Below are 21,325 nucleotides of genomic sequence, written 5' to 3' on the forward strand. Positions count from 1 at the left end.
CTTGGCGGAACCCGTCATATGAAATACTGCAAAATCGACCTCATTGGTCTCAACTATACCCATGTTCTACAAAACCTCATGGCAGCGGTCAAGATAATCATGTGCGTCCTTAGAAGGTGTACCGCTAAAGTGAAACCCCAACTGGCGGGGCTGTTGGAGCCTAATGCTGGGGAGTTATCTGCTCCGGAGCGGGAGTAGTGGGAGTCTGTGCTCCTCCCCCAGCCTGTGAAACGGCTGGTGCCACTATAAATGTACCGTTTTGAGCCACGCCCTCCATAAGACTCACCAAATGGACTAGAGCATCCTAAAGCACTAGAGTAGCTATGAATCATTCTGGAACTTGAACTGGTATAACCGGTACAGTCTAAATTGGGACCTCCTCCTGAAGATCCACCTGAGGTTCTACAACAGGTGATGTTGCTCGAGCTATAGACTGAGCTCTGCCTCTGCCTCTAGCGCGACCTCGACGATCTCTACCCCTGATCATAGTTGCCACCAGGAGGCTCTGGCCCTTGTCCGTCGGTAGATGTATTACGCATTCTCGCCATATACGAGAGAATAAGAATAGAATGGTTTAATCATCAATAATAGAATAAAATCGCATGACAAAATAAGAAAGAAGTGATATTGTTTCTAAACTTCATAGCCTCTTAGAGACAAGTACAGACGTCTCTGTACCGATCCTTCAGATGCTGCTAAGCTTGCTCGTGACTCGTGAGACCTATGTAACCTAGTGCTCTGATACCAACCTGTCACGACCTGAAATTCCCACTTTCAGGACCATGATGGTGTCTAATATTTTACTTGCTAGTCAAGCCAATGTTAGAATGATATTAGCCATTTAAAAAAATTAATAACAAAGAAACAAATGCGGAAATAAAGTCTGAAATAAAGTGAATAATCCATAATATTCGCGATGTCTAAATACCATCCCAGAATTGGTGTCACAAGGGCACGAGCTACTAGAATAATACAAATAAAGGTATGAATGAAAATGAAGTTGTCTGAAACAAATACACAGCTACGATAAAGTGGAAGGAGACTTCAGAACTGCGAACAACATGCAGTCATACCTCGAGTCTCCTGCGAATAGCTAAATCCGAGCAAATCTAGTGTACGTCGTTAGGACCAACTCTGGTATCTGCACAAGAAGTGCAGAGTGTAGTATGAGTAAAACTGACCCCGTGTACTATATAACTGCCGAGCCTAACCTCGACAAAATAGTGACGAGGCTAAGGCAGGTCGCTTACATTAACTTGTACGCATTAATAATAATAACAACAACAATAATAATAATAATAATAATAATAATAATAACAGGAATAAAAGTAAAACCGGTAAATCATATAAAAAAAAATTGAAGTCAATTCAGCAATCATAATCCCTCAATTTATTTCCGTTCTGGCGTGCAACCCGCTCCAACAATATAAACTTCAAATAAAATCCGTTGCGGCGTGCAACCCGCTCCAGCAATATATCTTTCAATTAAATTCCGTTGCAGCGTGCAACCTGCTCCATCAATATAATTAAACAACTCTTAAACGTAAAAATACTCCAATAAATACCACATTTAGTAAGAAATTATTAGGAAACAAAGCACACAATTATTATGATTTACTTAGGAAACATGTAATGACAAGTAGCAATTAATTTTAGAAATCAGGGTGAAAATAAACAATTTAATATATAATATACTAAATGTCAAGTAGCAATTACAACACATAATTCAAACAAGCATGCACCAATTATAGCATGGATTTAATACATAATATTGAACAAGGAATTTGAGAGAAATAATTAATATAATAATTAATTCATAACTTAAAATAATTTATGATTTTCAGATAATTATGAAAACAATCAATTTGACGATGTATATGCACTCGTCACCTCGCATATACGTCATTACACATGAAATTCACTTAACAAATAATTTAAGGGCTCTATTCCATCAAGTCAAGGTTAACCATGATACTTACCTCGCTTTGCAACCAAATTCAAGATTCCAATAAACCTTTGCCTCGCGAGTAAGTGTCTGAAAGCTTCAAATCTAGTCACAAACAATTCAATATACTCAACACGAATCATAGGAATTAATTCCATATAAAATAACTAATTTTTTGGATTAAAACCCGAAATTTATTTTAAAAATAGACAGTGGGACCACGTCTCGAATCCCAAAAAACTCACGAAATCCGAACACCCTTTCCAATACGAATTAAACGATACAAAAATTATCGAATTCCAACATCGGATTGCCTTTCAGATCCTCAATTAAAGTCTTTGAAGATTTCTACCATTTACCCAATCTTTATCCATTAGAACTCAACAAGGATGTATAACTAATACTCTCACATCCAAGAATCAAACTCTCAATCACACAAACCCAAACTCGAAATTGATGACTAGGGGTTAAATCCTTACCTCTTGGGTGAAGATCTTGTGATATTTCCTTGTTGGATTTCAAAGCTTGAACATATAATAATTGATTCATGAACTAAAATAATTTATGATTTTCAGATAATTATGCAAACAATTAATTTGACGATGTATAGGCACTCGTCACCTCGCATATACGTCATTACACATGAAATTCACTTAACAAATAATGTAAGGGTTCTATTCCATCAAGTCAAGGTTAACCACGACACTTACCTCGCTTTGCAACCAAATTCAAGATTCCAATAAACCTTTGCCTTGCGAGTAAGTGTCCGAAAGCTTCAAATCTAGTCACAAACAATTCAATATACTCAATACGAATCATAGGAATTAATTCCATATAAAATTACTAGCATAGTGACTTGAGGTGTCCCATGTGGAGCAGTGTTTGGATAGGACCGCGCATTGCAGCGTAGCTATGTGGAGATATGATCTCGCGGGTTAGATTCGTGTGTTCTATTCTATGATGTGAGACGGGCCCTCAGCCTTGTGTTGTGGTGGTACTGGTGAGCTTGAGTTACAGCTCTTTCATTTGAGTCATTTCCATGATTTGAGCATGTTCAGATCGTTGCTTATTGGTGCGCGTATTATGCTAGTTGTGGCTTAGGCCTCTATTGATGTGTCGTGTCGCCAGAGTGGTATGTTGGACTAGAGGAGATCGTTGGATCATTAATGAATACGGACGGATTCGATTTCAGCTTGTTTGGGACTTATTCACAATATAAATGTGAGATTTTGAAAGCATTGCAGATTTTAGAAGCAGAAATGTGGTTATATGGTTTATGGACTAGGATGGATTGTGAAATTTCAGTATATTGTGTTATCGGACCTATATGAGATAGGGTGACGTGGGATCACCCCCGGGTATATGCATGGTAAGGTTATTCAACGATTGGTTGGCTTGTAGAACGACTCTGGGTACGTTCGAGGACGAACGTGCGTTTAAGTGGGGGAGGATGTAACGACCCGACCGGTCGTTTTAAGCTTTTGCACTTTGATCGCCAGTTCTCGGGCATGACTTGCCCCGTATTATGTATTATGACTGATGTAGATCGCTGGTTTTAGTTTTTAGGAAGATCGAAATGAATTTGAAGGAACAATCTCCGTTGAAAACTTTGAATTTGAAAGGTTTGACCAAGGATTTGACTTATTAGCATATGAGCTCGGATCGGAATTTTTATGGTTCAGTTAGCTTCGGGAGGTGATTTATGATTTAGGAGTGTAATCGGAATTGGTTTTGGAGGTCCGGAGTAGAATTAGGCTTGAATTGGCGAAGTTGATATTTTGGCGATTTCCGGTTGGTAGGTGAGATTTTGATCCGAGGGTTGGAATGGAATTCCGAGAGTTGCAGTAGCTTCGTTATGTCATTTGGGATGTGCGTGTAAAATTTCAGGTCATTCGGATGTGGTTTGGTTGGGTTTTTGATCGAAAGTGTATTTCGGAAGTTTTTGGAAACTTAGGCTTGAATTTGATGAGTTTTGGATAATTTGATGTTGTTTGAGGTGTTTTGATGATTGGAACAGGTTTGAATAATGTTATGAGATATGTTGGCGTGTTTAGTTGAGGTCCCGAGGGCCTCGGGTGAGTTTCGGGTGGTCAATCGGACCACTTTGTGCCTTAAAAGATAGCAGAAAATTTGCAGGTTCAGAGTTGCAGGATTTTTGTTCTCTGCGATCGCATTAGAGGTCTTGCGATCGCATAGGAGGATTTGTGGGGCTGTTCTGTTGTTCATTGCATTCGCATAGTATAGCTTGCGATCGCATAGTTTGGGGAAATTGTTCTTCGCGAACGCGGTTGAGGCATCGCGATCGCACAGAGTAAAGTTGACCTGAGGTCTTAGTTGGATTTTGTTCATCGCGAACGTGGAAGGTTATCCGCGATCGCATAGAATTATTTGGGCAGTGCATTGCAATCGCATTGGGTTTGGTGCGTTCGCATAGAGTTAATTTCGGGAGCTGAAGATTTGTTCTTCGCGATCGCGAGGAATGTTCCGCGATCGCATAGAAGAAAATACCCCTGGGCAGAATGTTTTTAAAATCATCTTGTTCGCTAATGTGGGTCTATTTTCACCCATGGCTGCTCGTTTTTGGAGACTTTTGAATGAAAATAAGGAGGGATTCAAGAGGAATCGACTTGAGGTAAGAATCTTTGTCTTATGACTCGATTATATTGTGAAATCCACCTAGAAATTCATGGAAATTAAGCCTAAAATTGAAGAACTAGGTCTTGAGATTTTGAAATTTGATTTAGGGATTTGAAGGACCATTTGAGGACGGATTTGATAACTTTTGGTATGTATGAACTCGTGAGGAGATAAGGAATCTATTGATGTGAAAATTTCTGAGTTTCAAGAAGTGGGCCCGGGGCTCGGGTTTTGGTAATTTCGGGATTTGTGCCCGTTATTAATTATTTTCGCTTGGGTTTTGTTCCCATAGCATATTGTGACGTATTCGTTCTGATTTTGGATAGATTCGACGCGCCTGGAGGCCGATTTAAGGGGCAAAGGCGTCGCGAGCTAGAGATTTTGCCAGTTCGAGGTAAGTAATGATTGTAAATACTTTCCTGAGGGTTTGAAACCTCGGACTACACATCGTTGTGTTACTTTGAGGTGACTTAAACGCTAGATGACGAGCGTGGGGTAGAGCACCGCTGGGGATTGTGACCTAGTCCATCCCGAACGAGTACTTTAATGCGTATTTGATAGTTAATTGTTTGATGTTATTATATTTTTGAGTTGTATGCCATGTTTGGGGCCTTGTGCCGACTTGTTGAGACCCTTATGGCATTTTTACTATCTATCCTCACTCTAATTGTTTGAAAGCATGTCCTCAGTCATGTGTTACCTGTTTATTACTCAAATCTGGCTTTATCACTATATTCTTAAAATATGGAAACTGTTTTAGGCTGAGTTCCCTATTTTTATTGAGATAGACCGAGGGTCTGATTGTGAGGTTAATGACTGCGAGAGGCCGAGGGCCTAGTTGTGAGGATTATATATCTATGGATCGGGTTGCAGGCCGCAGCAATATATATACATATATGGATACAGATCGGGATGCACGCCGCAGCAATACTTATATGGGTCGGGCTGCACGCCGCAGCAATATTGCGTTTGGGCCGTAAGGGGCCCCTCCCGGAGTCTGCACACCCCCAGTGAGCGCCGTCGACGAAGTATATGGAACGGGTTGCACGCCGTAGCGATATATGGATCGGGCTGCACGCCGCAGCGGTTACTATATGGTACCTATTGAGCGTGAATGCTGAGTACGAGTACTGATTGGTAAGAGTTGAGTCACGAGTGACAGAGAGGCTAGCCCGAGGGACGATAGATATATTCATGCATATGAGTGTTGTTTGCCTGAGAGGCCTGTTTATGAACTTATTAATTTCACTCCTCTTTAAAGTAAGTTTCTATCGAATATGTTGATTTACTGACTGTTTTCACTCATATTTATATGGAGCCTCTGTCGGAAGGTTGAACAAATGTTTTAAAACAACTTTTATTTAAACTGGGGTTTGTGAGATGTTCAGAAATTAATCACTGATTTGGGATTTGGTTATTTCCATCGAGATTTTCAAGTCATGAAGTATTTATGATCACTATTTTGCCCGAGGGGCTGTTTTATGAACTATGCTTTGCCCGAGGGGCCGATTATTGCTTTGATCTCTATTATTATTTTAAATGGTATTGAACCCCTAATGAAACTGCTGGAAGCATTCCAAAAATGATTTTTACTAAAAGCTGGATTTTAAAAGGGAAGGTTGACTCGTATTATGATTTGAAAGCCTGTTGTGTTTATTGAGCCTAACGCGAATGTGGATTCATTGTTTCCTACTGCTCGGTCTTTATTTACTCTTATTACTTACTGGGTTGGAGTACTCACATTACTCCCTGCACCTCGTGTGCAGATTCAGGTATATCGAAACCCGGTAGCGGGTGTTGATTTGCTCAGACGCGGAGTCATCAGAGTTAGCAGGTGGCTGCATGACGTTCGCAGCACCGCTCCCTTCCTCACATTGCTATTACTGTATTTAGTACATTATTTTAGACTTCCTGTTGTATTCAGACCTTGATAGATGCTCATGACTAGTGACACCCCGATGTCGGGCTTGTACTTTTTTTCTATTCCGCACTGTTATTTTAGAAGTTAGTACAAAACATTGTTTGATTAAAGGCTTAAAAATGACTCTTAATGCTTAAGGGATTAATGTGAGTGTTATGTCAGTTGGCCTTGTCTTCACGAAAGGCGCCATCACGACCGGGCCGGTTGGGGTCGTGACATTTAAAAAGTTGATAGGTTTAACTAAAAGTTGACTTTAATGATATCGGATACGGATTATGGTTTCGGAAGTTGTTATAGGTCTGTTGTGTCATTTGGGACTTGCATGCAAAATTTGAGGTCATTCAGGGTTGATTTGGTATGGTTCAACATGAGTTTTAGAAGTTTAAAAGTTCATTAGCTCATTAGGCTTGAATTGATGTGCGATTCATGGTTTTGATATTGTTTGGAGGGATTTGAGGCCTCAAGTAGGTTCGTATTATGTTTTGGGACCAGTTTGTGTGATTGGGCGGGGTCCCGGGGGCCTCGGGTGTGTTTTAGATGTGTTTGGGTTGTGTCGCGCTGATGTTCTAGCATTATTTCTTTGGGCATAAAGGGTAATATATTGAGAAAATGACCTTTGATTTATGATTATATTGAACCACTAGTCCATATCATAATTATGGAATTATAGCAACAAGAATCGTCAAATTTCGAAGTCGTATAAGAGAGTTATGCTCATTTCCGTGTCAGGAACGATTGCTGGTTTTTTGTGCGAACTATTGTTCTTCACGACCGCGAAAAAGGATTTATGGGTTTACTGGTCAACGTGAAAATTTCTCTTCGCGAACGCGGAGATCTCCCGCGAAGGCGATGAACAAAAATCATCTGGACAGTGTTTTAAACCGAAAAGTTTAGTATTTTGAGCATATCTTGAGTTCTAGAGCTCTGTTTGAGGTGCTTTTTGCAGTGTTGTTCTCGTCTAAACACGGGGGTAAACATATTATTTAGTTTCGTTGATTATTATTTTTATCCATCTTTAGATTGTAGAAATTGGGGTTTTGCATCTCAAAGTTGAGAAATAGTAAATCCTTGATTTGAGGGTCAATTCATGGATGAAATTGGATGATTTTATGGATATATAATATATATATAAGTTAAGGGTAATACTTGTTTTTGATAATACTTGGAATCCGGGCATGTGGGCCCGGGCATTGACCTCGTTGACTTTTCGAGCGGAGTTGGGAATTATTACAAATTATTAAATTACGAATATTGGAGTATATTTTGATTGGTTTGCATGTTGTTTTATTAGTTTCGGATAATTTGGCATCGATTTGAGGAGTTAGAGAGGCGTTGGAGCCGGTTATCGAATTTCGGAGAGAGGTAAGTCTCCAGTCTAAACTTTTTAGGGGGAATTTACCCGGTAGGTGTTATATTTATTATGTGCTACATGTTGTTGGAGTTACACAAGTATGAGGTTACGCGTGTCAATGCATATGCTAGAATTCTTGATTATGTCTGGGTAGATTTAGACTCACGCCATGCTTTAAGTGTACTATTTGAGTTATTCTTGCATAATTAAATTCTTAAATTTCCATTTAGCCTGAGACTAGACTCGTGTAGAATATTGGACTTGCTATTTTAGATGCTTGACGAGCTACTTGATTAGCCATGGAAATTGTACTTTCCTTTATGGATTTCTTCCGCATTGTGCGTATTCGTCCGATAGTTTTCTTGAATTGTATAAATCACATGTATATTTGTGAGTGGGGTCTGTGACCCCTTTAAAGTTTCATATTCTAATGGGATTGGGTTGAACGCCTCAGCAATGCTCTTATGGGATCGGACTATTATCCTCAACGGTATCATCTAATACACTCTTAAGGGATCGGGCCGTTCGCTTCGGTGGTATCATGTAACACACACTTATGGGATCGGGTCATTTGCCTCGGTAGTTCTATGAAACACTCTTATGGGATCAGGTCGCTCGCCTCGGTAGAATCGTGAAAAATATTTGATAAGGAGTCCGGGTACTCATGAGTTTCCTGACTTGAGATGTGACCGCTGGTTTGGTATTGACCATTACGTATTTTATTTGAGGAGGTATCCGATAATTGAGGACTTTGTGTTAACTGCTCAGCTGTAGACTGTACTATTTGCCTATATATGTTCTCATTGTTTATTTACCATATTTCATACTTGTCTATTATATTATATTTGATTTACCAGACTACTAGTAAGTGTCAATGTCGATCCCTCGTCACTATCTCTTTAGGGTTAGGCTAGATTCTTATTGGGTACGCGTTGATTTATATACTCATATTGCACTTCTGCACTAAAGGTGCAGGATATGACATGTTCATTTTGTGGTCATTTAGGCACGTAGGCGCAACTGCTGATGGGACTTTATGGTAAGTTGCATTCCATGCTATGATTCACAACACACAGAGTCTCCATCATAATTATTTACTTTATCATGTCTATATTGTATTCCTGACATATGTTTTATTTTTATTGCACTTCCTAGTAGATGCTCATGCACTTGTGACACCGAGTTTTGCGATGTTTTAGAATTTGTTTATGGTTTTGCTTATCATTGACACAGTTTTACTTTATATTTCATTTAAATTGTATGTATCTATGATTTTAATGCATTGATTTTCCTATCTAATAAGATTTCTGATTCCAAAATAATAAAATGAATAATTAAGTTGGTAGTTCATCGTTGGTTTGCCTAACGGCGACGTTGGGCGCCATCGCGACCTAAAGTGGATTTTGGGTCGTAATTGCTTGGTATCAGAGCACTAAGTTCACTTAGATATCATGAGTCATGAGCAAGTCGAGTATAATCTTGTGGATTGATACAGAGACATTTGTACTTATTTTTGAGAGGCTACATAGCTGTTAGGAGTACTTCCCTTCTTGATTTCCTCATCGTGCAGTTATGTCTTCATTTTCTTCCTACTCATTCTTATACGATGTTGCACGCTTGTTATCAATTGGACATCAATGAGTTTTAGTGGTGCTACAGATATGGTGGATGATGTTTTTCTATCACGCACCAAAATCGAGGAGCACGACCGGCGCTCAGTCGAGTGAACCCGGTCGAGCAAGCCTATTAGATTCTTTCTACCCTATTCACCCATGATCAAGAAAATACATGATTTCGTAAATTATACAGCAGGAAGTTCATACATACTATGCTAAATCGTTTGATTAGCCATTGCGCCTTTAAGTCTCAAAATACATATTTCTTATAGTTCGAATGGAACAAGTGAACAAACACAACATAACTGGTTTAACATTCCCAACACCCATATACAACCCACATAGTGTCTACGGAGCCTCTAAAGATACAAAAGAGAGTAAAGATGGTGCCGGCAACAAGGCCCCGGTTATACCTCAAAAAGTGACCACAATATAAACAAAAGGTACAATACATGACCCCGGAATGAAATAGGGCTCACCGAGTCCGCTGCGAAGATGATGATGTACCCTTAATTGCGATCAACATTGTCTGCTATGTAACCACCTGCATCCACATAAAGATGCAGTGCCCCCTAGAAAAGGGGACGTTAGTACCGTCGAATAGTACTAGTATGTAAAGCTAAAATACTATCTCAATAGAATGGACAATAATACAAAGGGGAAAACAATCATGAGTTCAATAAGAGCTTCAAAACAATACTAAAACATCAAGTAAGGATCACATAAGTTCTAAAGTCAATTTCCATCTTATTAGGTTGGGTAATCTTTAGTTCCATATGCCACAATCCACAATTCCATTGTGTTCTTACACGGAGTCCGATCTCGACCCGATCGGCTAGGTCATCTCATTTGAGACATCGATCATATCCACAATTTCAATTATCATTTCCAGCACAGTTTCCACCATGTGTGCGGCATGGCGTCCAATCACGGACCGATCGGCTAGGCCATCTCACTTGAGACATCAACCATAATCACAATTTCAATCATCTCACATCATAAATCTTTCATTTCTTTCGATTCATTGGCAATAGTGATCACAATTACAAAATCATTCATGGCACTTGGTCGTATTTCATAATTCCAATACCCTTTTCCACATTCAAATATCATAATCATTATCAAAAACAATAAGGCTTCTCGTTCAAGACATTAAGTTCACATAACACAACAATTTGGGAATCTTAGGCACATAGAGGCTTTTCATACAATTTGGCATATCAACTTTTATTTCGATCTTGACATGAAGTCTTAACATTTCTAACCCATATTCCACATTTTGAACATATCCTTAAATGGCAAGATGACATGATGAAGCATTTAGAATAAATATTGAACATATATCCTTCGACACAACCACATTAGGAATAGCCAATTCAATAATGCAAGGTCTTACTTCAATTACATGAACACCGTGGGATTCAATTCTATAAAGAAGGGGGTATAGCCATACATACCTCAATTGAGCTTCCTTAATCTCTAAAATATTCCGAAATTCTTAGCAACTTCGATCTATTTTAGAAATATAACAAGTTGGACAAGATTAGGAAGATAAAAATGGTTTTAGCTCATTTGAGCATATTATCAAACACTAGGTGTGCATCAATGTTTTAATCCCCCTTTTTGAAGGATTACATCTTTTTCCAACCCATTCTCTACAATTTTTAGCTCACAACCTCCCCACATACTTCAAGTATACATGCATGCAAGACAACAACCCTCACACCCAATAGTTGTCTCTCTAATTAACCCATTTTTATGTAAAGTTTTGTAATCGAGAGCTAGGACATAGATTCTTACTTCTTAGGAAGAAGACTTAGGTGCCTCTCTTGATAATCTTCAAAGTTTTAAGTGAGAATTGAAGACCAATTTTTTTTATGAAGATTCACTTCTCCCTCTATGACCCTCTCTCTCACTTTCAAAATATCAGAAAATATGTTTAAAATGGTCCAAGGTAGGTGTTTTAATGAAATACGGTCGGGTTTAAAACATAGGAAAATGGATACTCCGAAATTATAGATCGGGCTACAGACCAGGTGTGACGACCCGGCCGGTCGTCTTAAGAATTAACGCCCCGATCCCCTATTAACTATTTGCCCTAAGTCTATTTCTGCTAATTTGATTTTTCGGGATGTTCGGTTTTGAGTTTCGGAGAGTTTTGGGACACTTAGTCCCTGAATGAGAGCTTAAGTGCTGGAAATTTGCCCGTAGTCGGAACAGTATGAAGATGGCCTCGGAATGGAAATCCGATGGTTCCGTTAGCTCCGTTAGGTGATTTCGGGGTTGGGAGCGTGTTCGGAATGTGTTTTGGAGGTCCGTAGCTGATTTAGGCTTGAAATGCTGAAGTTTGAATTTTTGAAGTTTCCGCCCGATAGTGAGATTTTGATCCGAGGGTCGGAATGGAATTCTGGAAGTTGCAGTAGCTCCATCATGTCATTTGGGATATGTGTGTAAAATTTCAGGTCATTCGAACGTGGTTTGGTTAGGTTTTTGATCGAAAGCGTATTTTGAGGAAAGTTGGAGTTCTTAGGCTTAAATCATTGATTAATTCGAGTTTCCGACGTTGTTTTAGGTGGTTTATGGATTGGTACAAGTTTGAATGATGTTATGGGATATGTCCGTAGGTTTGGTTGAGGTCCCTGGGGCCTCGGGTGTGTTTCGGATGCTCAACGGAGCATTTTGGAGTTATAAGATATTGCAGAAATTCTCTTCAGCTGTTGCAGACCATTTTCTTCTTCGCGATCGCGTCCCAGCTCACGCGATCGCATAGAGCAATCTGGAGGAGGGCCCAATTTCCTTAAACGTGATCGCATGGGTTGATTCGCGATCGCGTAGCTCTGCCCTTTCCTCTTTCTCGTTCGCAGCTTCTCCTTCGCGTTCGCGTAGTGTAGACTGAGTCGGTGGCCTAGAGGCCCATTCCCTCTTCGCGTTCGCGTGTCCTCAAACGCGATCGCGTAAGGCCAGCTCCTCTTCTTCCGCGATCGCGAGCCCTTTCACGCGTTTGCGTTGGCCTTTTTGCTGGAGCCTTTATTTTACTCTACGCGATCGCGGCCCCACTTTCGCGATCGCGATTCATTAAACACCTAGGCAGTTATAAATGTTTCAAAACCGAGTGTTAGCCATTTTTATCAAAATACAAGCTTGGGAGCTCGGATTTGGGGGAAATTTTGAAGGTTTTTCGAGGGCAACTACTGGGTAACAATTCTCTACTCTCATTTGCTTAAAACCCACTAATCTAATCACGAATTCATCATTAATTTCGGATTTTTGAATGAAAAGTAGGGAAAACTTCATAGACCAAACTATTGAGTTTTGAGCGGGTGTTTGACCTCCGATTTGGGAGATTTTTATATGGTTAGACTCGTGAGAGTACGAGGGTTCTGAAAATGTTAATTTCATCCGATTCCGAGACGTTGGCCTGAGGGGCGTTTTGGTCATTTTACCTAATTTCGCGTCTTAGCTTTGAATTAAATAGTAGAATCAGTTGCTTGAGATGTTATTTACGATATGTAATTGAATTGAATAGATTTGGGCCATTTGGAGTCGGTTACTCGTGGCAAACGTGTGGTTTCGGGTTGATTTTGGAGCCGGTTCGCGGTAAGTGGCTTGTCTAACCTTGTGTGAGGGACCTTTCCCCTTAGGATATGATATTGGTAAATGAATGCCTTGTACGTGAGGTGACGAGCGCGTACTTGAGATAATTTTTGAAAAATCCGGTTTTACTTTAAATATTTACACTGAGTTTCTTTCTTATTGCTTTATTTTTATTTGCAATTATAGACTGTGTTAGCTAGAAAAGCATGCTTAGTTATTCCAAACTGCCTATCTACTCAAGTTGCCTTGTTTGTACTACGTGAAGCATCTTAGGATAGAACTACCTGTAGCCTTGTATCTTTGAACTTCATTTCTGGATGTCTTGTTGCTGTGACTGCGTATTTACATTGGGATTATGGATGTGGGATTCCGGTAGCTCCCCCCTTATTTGTTTACTTTGGGACTGCGGGTTCGATTCCCGATAGATCCCCCTGCATATTTACTTTGGGACTGCGGGTTAGATCCCGATAGATCCCCCTGCACATTAATAGTTGGACTACGGGATGGTATCCCGGGAGATCCTTCGGATATACTCATATGGTGGACTACGGGACGGTATCCCGGGAGCTCCTTGGACAGTGGATGAAAGGGACTACAGGACGGTATCCTGGGAGATCCTCGTTGTTGGTATTGATATTGAGCTGTTTTACTCTGTGTTATCTTATTCTTTGAGTGTTAATTGTTGCCTTGTATAACCTGTCTTACTCAATAGTTGTACTCATTATTTTCGTTTATTTCATGCTGTTGCAAGATTTATTATTATATTTTATCTCAGCAGGGCCCTGATCTTCCTCGTCACTACCCGACTGAGGCTAGGCTTGGCACTTACTGAGTACCGCTGTGGTGTACTCATGCCCCTTCTGCGCATGTTTTTCATGTGCAGATCCAGGTACTTCATCCCAAGCGTATCACTCTCGAGGCGGAGAGATTTAGCAGAGACTTCGAGGTACATCTGCCGCGTCCGCAGACTAGGAGTCTCTATCTTATTCTAGCTTTAGCAGTTAGCTTTTCCTTTCGTACTTTTGCTTTAGACATTATGGAGATTTGAGCATTTACAGTACTTCTTCTAGCTTGTGTTCCCGTGAGTTTCCGGGTTTTGGGATGATATTGTAGACTTTCGCATTTTTTTTTGGTTGTATATGCCGGGCGGCGTTTATATACAGTTACCCTTCTAGTTTGTTTGGTTTAATTATTTATTTCCGTAAGTTATGCTACTTCCGTATTGTTAGGCTTACCTAGTCATAGGGACTAGGTGCCATCACGACATGTTCACGGAGGGCAAACTGGGGTCGTGACAAGTTGGTATCAGAGCTCTAGGTTCATAGGAGTCACGGAACACAGGCCGGTTTATTAGAGTCTCGCTGATCGGTACGGAGACGTCTGTACTTATCTACGAGAGGCTATGTAACTGTTAGGAAAATTTTCACTTCATTTGATTTCCTCATCGTGCGATATTTTGACATCACAATTCTAAACTTCTATCTTCTATTCTCTCACAAATGGTGAGGACACGCGCTACTCGGGATGATCAGGCACTCGCGCCCCCTACTGCAGTCGTCAGAGGCCGGGGCTGGGGTAGAGGTCAAGGACGCGCCCGTGGTGCAGCCAGAGCACCTGCGCGAGCTTCCGCCGAGGCACCATCAGCAGATTCAGCCGGAGCCCAGGCACCTGGCACACCTACTACTGCCACTACTGCTCCAGCTCTTCAGGAGACTTTGGCTCAGTTCATGAGTATGTACACCACCTTGGCTCAGGCAGGGTTGCTTCCCCTTGCTGCAGCCACATCCCAGGCCAGGGGAGGAGCACAGACTCCTGCCGTCCGCACTCCTGAGCAGCGAGTGCATGTTGAGCAGGCTCTCGAGATTATTCCCGCACCGCCTGCAGCGCCAGTTCAGCCCGAGGACGGGTCAGCTACTTCAGAGGACGAGCAGCGGAGACTTGAGAGGTTCAAGAAGTACGATCCCCTAGTATTCAATGGATTAGCATCAGACGATGCCTTGGGATTTCTAGAGGAGTGTCACCGTATTCTTCGCACTATGGGCATAGTAGAGTCTAGCTGGGTTTCCTTCATTGCCTTCCAGCTTCGGGGAGCCGCCTATGATTGGTGGCGCACATATGAGATTGACAGTCCAGTCGAGGCTGCCTCACTGACCTGGACCCAGTTCTCAGATATGTTCATGAGAGAGTTTGTTCCCTAGAGTCTCAGGGACGCATGGCGCGCAGAGTTTGAGCATTTGCGCCAGGGTGCTATGACCGTTTCGGAGTATGCTATCCGCTATACCAGGTTGGCCAGGCATGCACCGGCCTTGGTTGCTACAATTCGTGAGAGAGTTCGCAGGTTCATTGAGGGTCTTATCCCACCCATCAGATCTAGCATGGCTCGAGAGTTGGAGATGGACATTCCTTATCAGCAGGTAGTGAGCATTGCTAGGAGGATTGAGGGTATGCTCGCCAGGGAGCGAGGGGAGAGGGAGGCCAAGAGGTCTCGAGAGTCAGGTCACTACTTTGGTGCCCATACCCCAGCAGCAGGTCGTTATGGCAGAGGTTATGTGGGTCGCCCCGTTCATTCAGCTCTTCCAGCAGCCAGCAGTACTCCAGCTCCACCTACACCTTAGGAGCCTTACTATGCACCTCCGGTTTCTAGCGCGCCTCCTGCGCGAGGTGCTTCCAGAGGTCAGTCCGGCAGACCTGGACCTAGCCAGTCACAGCCACCGCGTCCTCCCAGAGCTTGTTTCGAGTGTGGTGATACACGCCACATGGTTAGGGATTTCCCCAGACTTGGTAGGGGTGCATCTTCACAGACTGCTCAGCCACAGCGTGCTCCTCAAAGTTCTCAAGCCATGGTCACAGCTCCAGCTGCTACCCCGTCTGCCCAGCCGGCTAGGGGCGGAGGTCGGGGAGATAGAGGTCGCCCTCGAGAGAGGGGCCCGGGCCAGATATTATGCTATTCCTGCTCGTACCGAGGTTGTTGCCTCCGACTCCGTCATTACAGGTATTATACTGGTTTGTCACAGAGAGGCATCGGTTCTATTCGATCCGGGCTCTACTTATTCTTATGTGTCTTCTTACTTTGCTCCACATTTGGGTGTGCCTCGGGATTCTTTGAGTGCCCCCGTTTATGTTTCGACTCCTATGGGGGATTCTCTTATTGTGGACCGCATTTATCGGTCATGTTTGGTTACTATTCGTGGTTTTGAGACCGGAGCGGATTTATTGTTACTCGGTATGATTGATTTTGATATTATCTTGGGCATGGACTGGTTGTCGCCCCATTTTGCTATTCTTGATTGTCACGCCAAGACCGTGACGCTGGCTATGCCAGGTATTCCGCGTATTGAGTGGAGTGGTACTTTAGATCACACTCCCAGTAGAGTTATCTCTTTTCTTAAAGCTCGGCGTATGGTTGAGAAGGGGTGTGCCGCATATTTAGCTTATGTGAGAGATGTNGTCGTTGGAGGCCGCGTTCTTGATTCAAACCTTGCCCCGTATAGACTTCTCCAAATTTAAGCAACTCTTCCAACTTGTCTGCTTGATGTTGTCGAAGTGACTCCATGCGCTTAAATGAAGACCCAATAGTATTCAAAACATTAGTCACAACATAAAATAAATTATCCACATCCGAATGCTTTTTAGAAAGAGCTACAAGTGCTAGTTGCAATTGATGAGAAAAACAGTGAATACAATATGCAGATGGAGTATCTTGTAAAATTAAAGACTTGAGACCATTTATTTTTCCTTGCATATTACTAGCTCCATCATAACCTTGTCCATGTATCTTGGATTTACTTAAAAAATGATCCAAAAGCAAAGAATAAATTGCTTTTTGTAATGATGAGGAAGAAGTATCACTCACGTGGACAATACCCAAGAATTGCTCTATCACCATTCCATTTTTGTTGACATATCGCAAAATTAAGGCCATTCGCTCCTTATGTGAGACGTCCTTTGATTCATCAACTAATATTGCAAAATAATCACCATCCAAATCTTCAATAATAGCTTTAGTTGTTTCTTTAGCACAAGCTTCCACAATCTCTTTTTGAATTGTTGGACAAATCATCATATCATTTTGTGGAGCATGACGTAATATTACTCTTCCCACATCCGGATGTCGATCTCCATGCCATTCCAAAAGTTCAAGAAAGCCACCTTTATATTCGGATTCTTCACTTTCATCATGTCCACGAAATGGAAATCCCGATCTTAAAAGAAATCTTGCCACATCAATTGATGCATTTAAGCATATCCGGTAATCACTTTTTACTTTTTCACTTAGCTTATCAAAAGAAGATTGAATTGATTGACGTTGATTTTTCAAATCTAGCATCCTATTGAAGCATTTGTGATGGATTTTATTTACTTCACAAACATGTGCTTTTAAGCTTTCCACACCCCTGTTCCATCCCCTAAAACCATCTTTTGTAAATGCATCCCCGGCATTTCCACGGCTTTCAAGTTCATTCTTAAACAAATAACAACACAAGCAAAATGCCGCATCTCCTTTTATGCTATACTCCAACCATTGAGAATATGGTCCCTTAAACCAAGTGGGACTAAATTGACGCATTTTACTCCCAATCTTAGTTTTAGGAAAGGCATGACCAATCGATTGACAAGGCCCTTTGTTTATATAATATCTCCTCACTTCATCTCGAATATTAGGACCATAATCCGAGATTGGCATTCTTTCTTTCGGATCCGATTCAAACGATTTCAAGTCAAACACTTTATTCACATTTGAAAGCAGAGAAAGATTTGTCCCCCTTTGAACTTCCGGAGCAATTTGTGAACTCATGGATGGCCAACTAGCACTAGAACTTGGTTCACCATTTTTCGGCTTGGTGAGAAATCTATCCACTTTAATTCTTATGGATTGTTCCTGCAAAATTGTATATTCACACTTTTATTTAATCTATCTTGATTCAAATAAATCGTTAAACTCAAACCAATTGGTAACACAAAAAAATGTTATTCAACATTTACTTCAAACATTGCTTTGCCAGCTAATTTAACATAACTCTCTTAGAGAGCATGAAAGTTTAAAGCTGTCAGAAGCAGAAACGGCCCACACCAGTTAGCCTTGGGTATAAAAGTATCTGACTCGGCCAAACATTTTCTCAAACATAATATGTGCACAAATTCAATAAACTATCATAATTCAAGACTTCAAAGCCCCAGCTCTCCCAAATTCCCAATAGAAATTAGAAATAGCATTCAACGGCTTCTCATTTCATTAATAAACAATCATAACCACTATTAACAAGATAAAATCTCAGCAAGAGATTCAACCATTGAGCAAAACAGAAAAGCAGAGAGCGCGAAATAGGCTAGCAGCGAGTGAATTGAAATACATAGCAAGGAGAGTGAGAGTAGTTACATACCTGAGAATTTTAAAGGAATGTGAAGGAGAAATTGTTGCTTTCTTGAAGAATCCACATTCCAAGTCACATAGAACCGAGAGAGAGAGACAGAGAGTTGAGAGGGAGACAGAGAGTTGAGAGTATTTTGTTTCTAGGGATTTGATGATTAATACCTAAATTCCCCCCTTAAAAAACGTGGGATCTGTTTTTAGACAAGAGGGACTTTTAAATAGAAAAAAAAAAAATTAAAAAAAACATAAAGTGCCAAAGAATTGATCCCGTGACCTGGGGTGTATAGGGGCACAAAGTTACCAGTGTACCAAGGTAGTCATTTGAGTATGGGTGCCCACAAACATATTTATATAGATAATTTTAAAATTAGTACTATTTATACTTAGCCTAGGGAGGGGAGCATGGGTACACGTACCCCACCCCCCTCCACATAAATCCGCCTCTGTGTGTAAGAGTACTACAAATAAGGGTCTGAAAGAAATAACAAAATACTGTCTCTAGAACTACATAGGAGAAGCAGGAAAATAGATAGAGGGAGACACCAAGGCCTGCGGACGCCTGCAGGACTACCTCGGATCGCCTGGTAAGTAGGAAGTTGAAATCTCACTGCGGTCCGAAATCTGCAGCACTGGGATCTGCACAAAATAGTGCAGAGTGTAGCATCAGCACAACCAACCTCATGTGCTGGTAAGTGCCTAGCCTAACCTCGGCCAAGTAGTGACGAGGCTAGGACCAGACTACCAAATAAACTTGTGCAGTTATATAATATACAGCGAAATATAAACAGAAATAAACAAGTAAAGATGGGAGGGGTACATGCTGCGGGGTATATCAGTTTCAATAGTAAATCAAGAGCAAGGCACAAGGACAACTTAAAATTCACAACGAAACAACAAGGAACTTATATTCCATCCCTAAACACTTGGTATCAACAATTTTTGCGGCGCGCAACCCGATCCCAACATATAACAATACTGTTGCGGTGTGCAACCTAACCATATCATTTATCACTGTTGCGGCGTGCAACCCGATCCAAATATATCATTGTTGCGGCGGGCAACCCGACCCAAATATATCATTATTACGGCGTGCAACCCGATCCAAATATATCATTGTTGCGGCGTGCAACCCGATCCAAATATATCATTGTTGTGGCGTGCAACCCGATCCAAATATATCATTGTTGCGGCGTGCAACCCGATCCAAATATACAATCACAACAACCATAACAAGAGTCCAGCAAGGGATAAATAAGAACTACACTATCCCGGCAAGGGTGTCAACAATAAGAATGAACACATCCCGGCAAGGGAAGATCAGCTATAACCAAACTTGTTCCAACATCTACTACCTCAACCAACACCAATACTCAACCATTAGTAATCTCTACGAGAATGATTATAAACCTTGCTCAACACAGAGAGTCAACAACTTAGGCATTCGTAGTAGTTCTCAATAACACAATAATTTCAATTTAAGACTCACGGTCATGCTCGACATCGACGTATAGATACTCATCGCCACACTTATACGTCGTACTCCACACATATCATATAGCATACAAGATCAAACTCCTATTCCCTCAAGCTAAGGTTAGACCAAGCACTTACCTCGATGCCACGAACACCGTTCAAGCCTCAACTATAGCTTTTCCTCGTGATTCCACCACCAATTCGCTCGTATCTAGTCACAAGTTACTTAATTACATCAATGAATACTAAATAAATAATTTCTAATGCATGGAAATAAGTTTTCTAAAGCTTTTCCCAAAAAGTCAAAAATCAGTCCCGGGCCCACATGGTCAAAACCCGAGGTTCGAACCAAAACCCGACTACCCATTCACTTATGAACTCAAATATATAATTTGTTTTGAAATCGGATCTCAAATCGAGGTCCAAATCCTCTTTTTTTTGAAAAACCTAGGTTCTACCCAAAACACCCAATTTTCCCATGAAAATCATTGGTTTTGAGTTGAAATCATGTTAAAAAGTGTTAATGATTGAAGGATACTAGTAAAAATTGACATACAATCGATTTGGAAGACGAGTTGTTCTTGAAAAATCGCCCTAGGGAGTTTTTGTTTTGAAAAGATGTGAAAAGGGTTGTTTTTCGGCTAAGTATAAAAAGTTGCAAGCTGCAGTTATGGGAATTGCGAACAGGGGTTCGCAATTGCGAACCCCGACCTCTGCTATGCTAGGAATTGCGAAGGGAGGTTGGGAAATGCGAACTGGAAATTGCGAAGGGAGGTTGGGAAATGCGAACTGGGAATTGCGAAGGGAGTTTGGCAAATGCGAAGCCTGCCTGCAATTCCTTAAGTCCAAAATTTCACCCCGTGGCCTATCCAAAACTCACCCGAGCCCTCGGGGCTCCAAACCAAACATGCACACCACCCTAAGACATCATACGGACTCGCTCGTGCATTTAAATCACTAAAATAACATCAACAACTATGAATTTAGCATCAAAATCATGAAACTTTCTCAAGACTTCAAATTTCCAATTTTCTCAATAACTATCTGATTCACGTCGTTTCAAGTCCGTTTCTTACCAAATTTTACCGACAACACATATAAATCAAATTGAACCTGTACCGGGCTCCGGAACCATAATACGGGCCCGATACCATAGGTTTCACATAATATTTCACTTTCAAAAACCTTTATATTTTTCAGAAAATAATTTCTTTCAAAAATTTATTTTTCGGGCTTGGGACCTCGGAATTCGATTCCGGGCATACGCCCAAGTCCCATATTTTCCTACGGACCCTCCGGGACCGTCAAATCACGGGTCCGGGTCCGTTTACCAAAGATGTTGGCCGAAGTCAACTTAATTCATTTCAAAGCCAAATTTTATCATTTTTCACAGATTTTCACATATAGACTTTTCGGC

At 41.2% G+C, this 21,325-nt stretch overlaps 1 protein-coding gene across 1 annotated transcript; it reads right to left on the reverse strand.

The window, feature by feature from the left end:
• Window positions 1-1,390: 1,390 nt before the first annotated feature.
• LOC109241169 (zinc finger MYM-type protein 1-like) lies at window positions 1,391-18,566 on the reverse strand. The gene is made up of 3 exons (XM_019407889.1): window positions 18,446-18,566; window positions 16,524-17,943; window positions 1,391-1,509 (listed from the first exon to the last, which is right to left on the reverse strand). The coding sequence occupies exons 2-3, from the start codon at window positions 17,857-17,859 to the stop codon at window positions 1,391-1,393; spliced, it is 1,455 nt and encodes a 484-aa protein (XP_019263434.1). The 5' UTR covers window positions 17,860-17,943; window positions 18,446-18,566.
• Between the last annotated feature and the right edge of the window lie 2,759 nt (window positions 18,567-21,325).

This window comes from Nicotiana attenuata, unplaced genomic scaffold (genome assembly GCF_001879085.1).
Source record: "Nicotiana attenuata strain UT unplaced genomic scaffold, NIATTr2, whole genome shotgun sequence".
NCBI classification, from domain to species: Eukaryota; Viridiplantae; Streptophyta; class Magnoliopsida; order Solanales; family Solanaceae; genus Nicotiana; species Nicotiana attenuata.

Excerpts from the sequence above, each read along its gene's own strand:
- LOC109241169 (XM_019407889.1), bottom strand. The coding sequence starts at position 17,859 with ATGAGTTCACAAATTGCTCCGGAAGTTCAAAGGGGGACAAATCTTTCT. Across the intron at positions 1,510-16,523 it reads AGGTTTGAATCAAGAACGCG|GTTGCACGCTGCAACGGAAT; the intron begins GCCTCCAACGAC and ends TTGATGGAGCAG.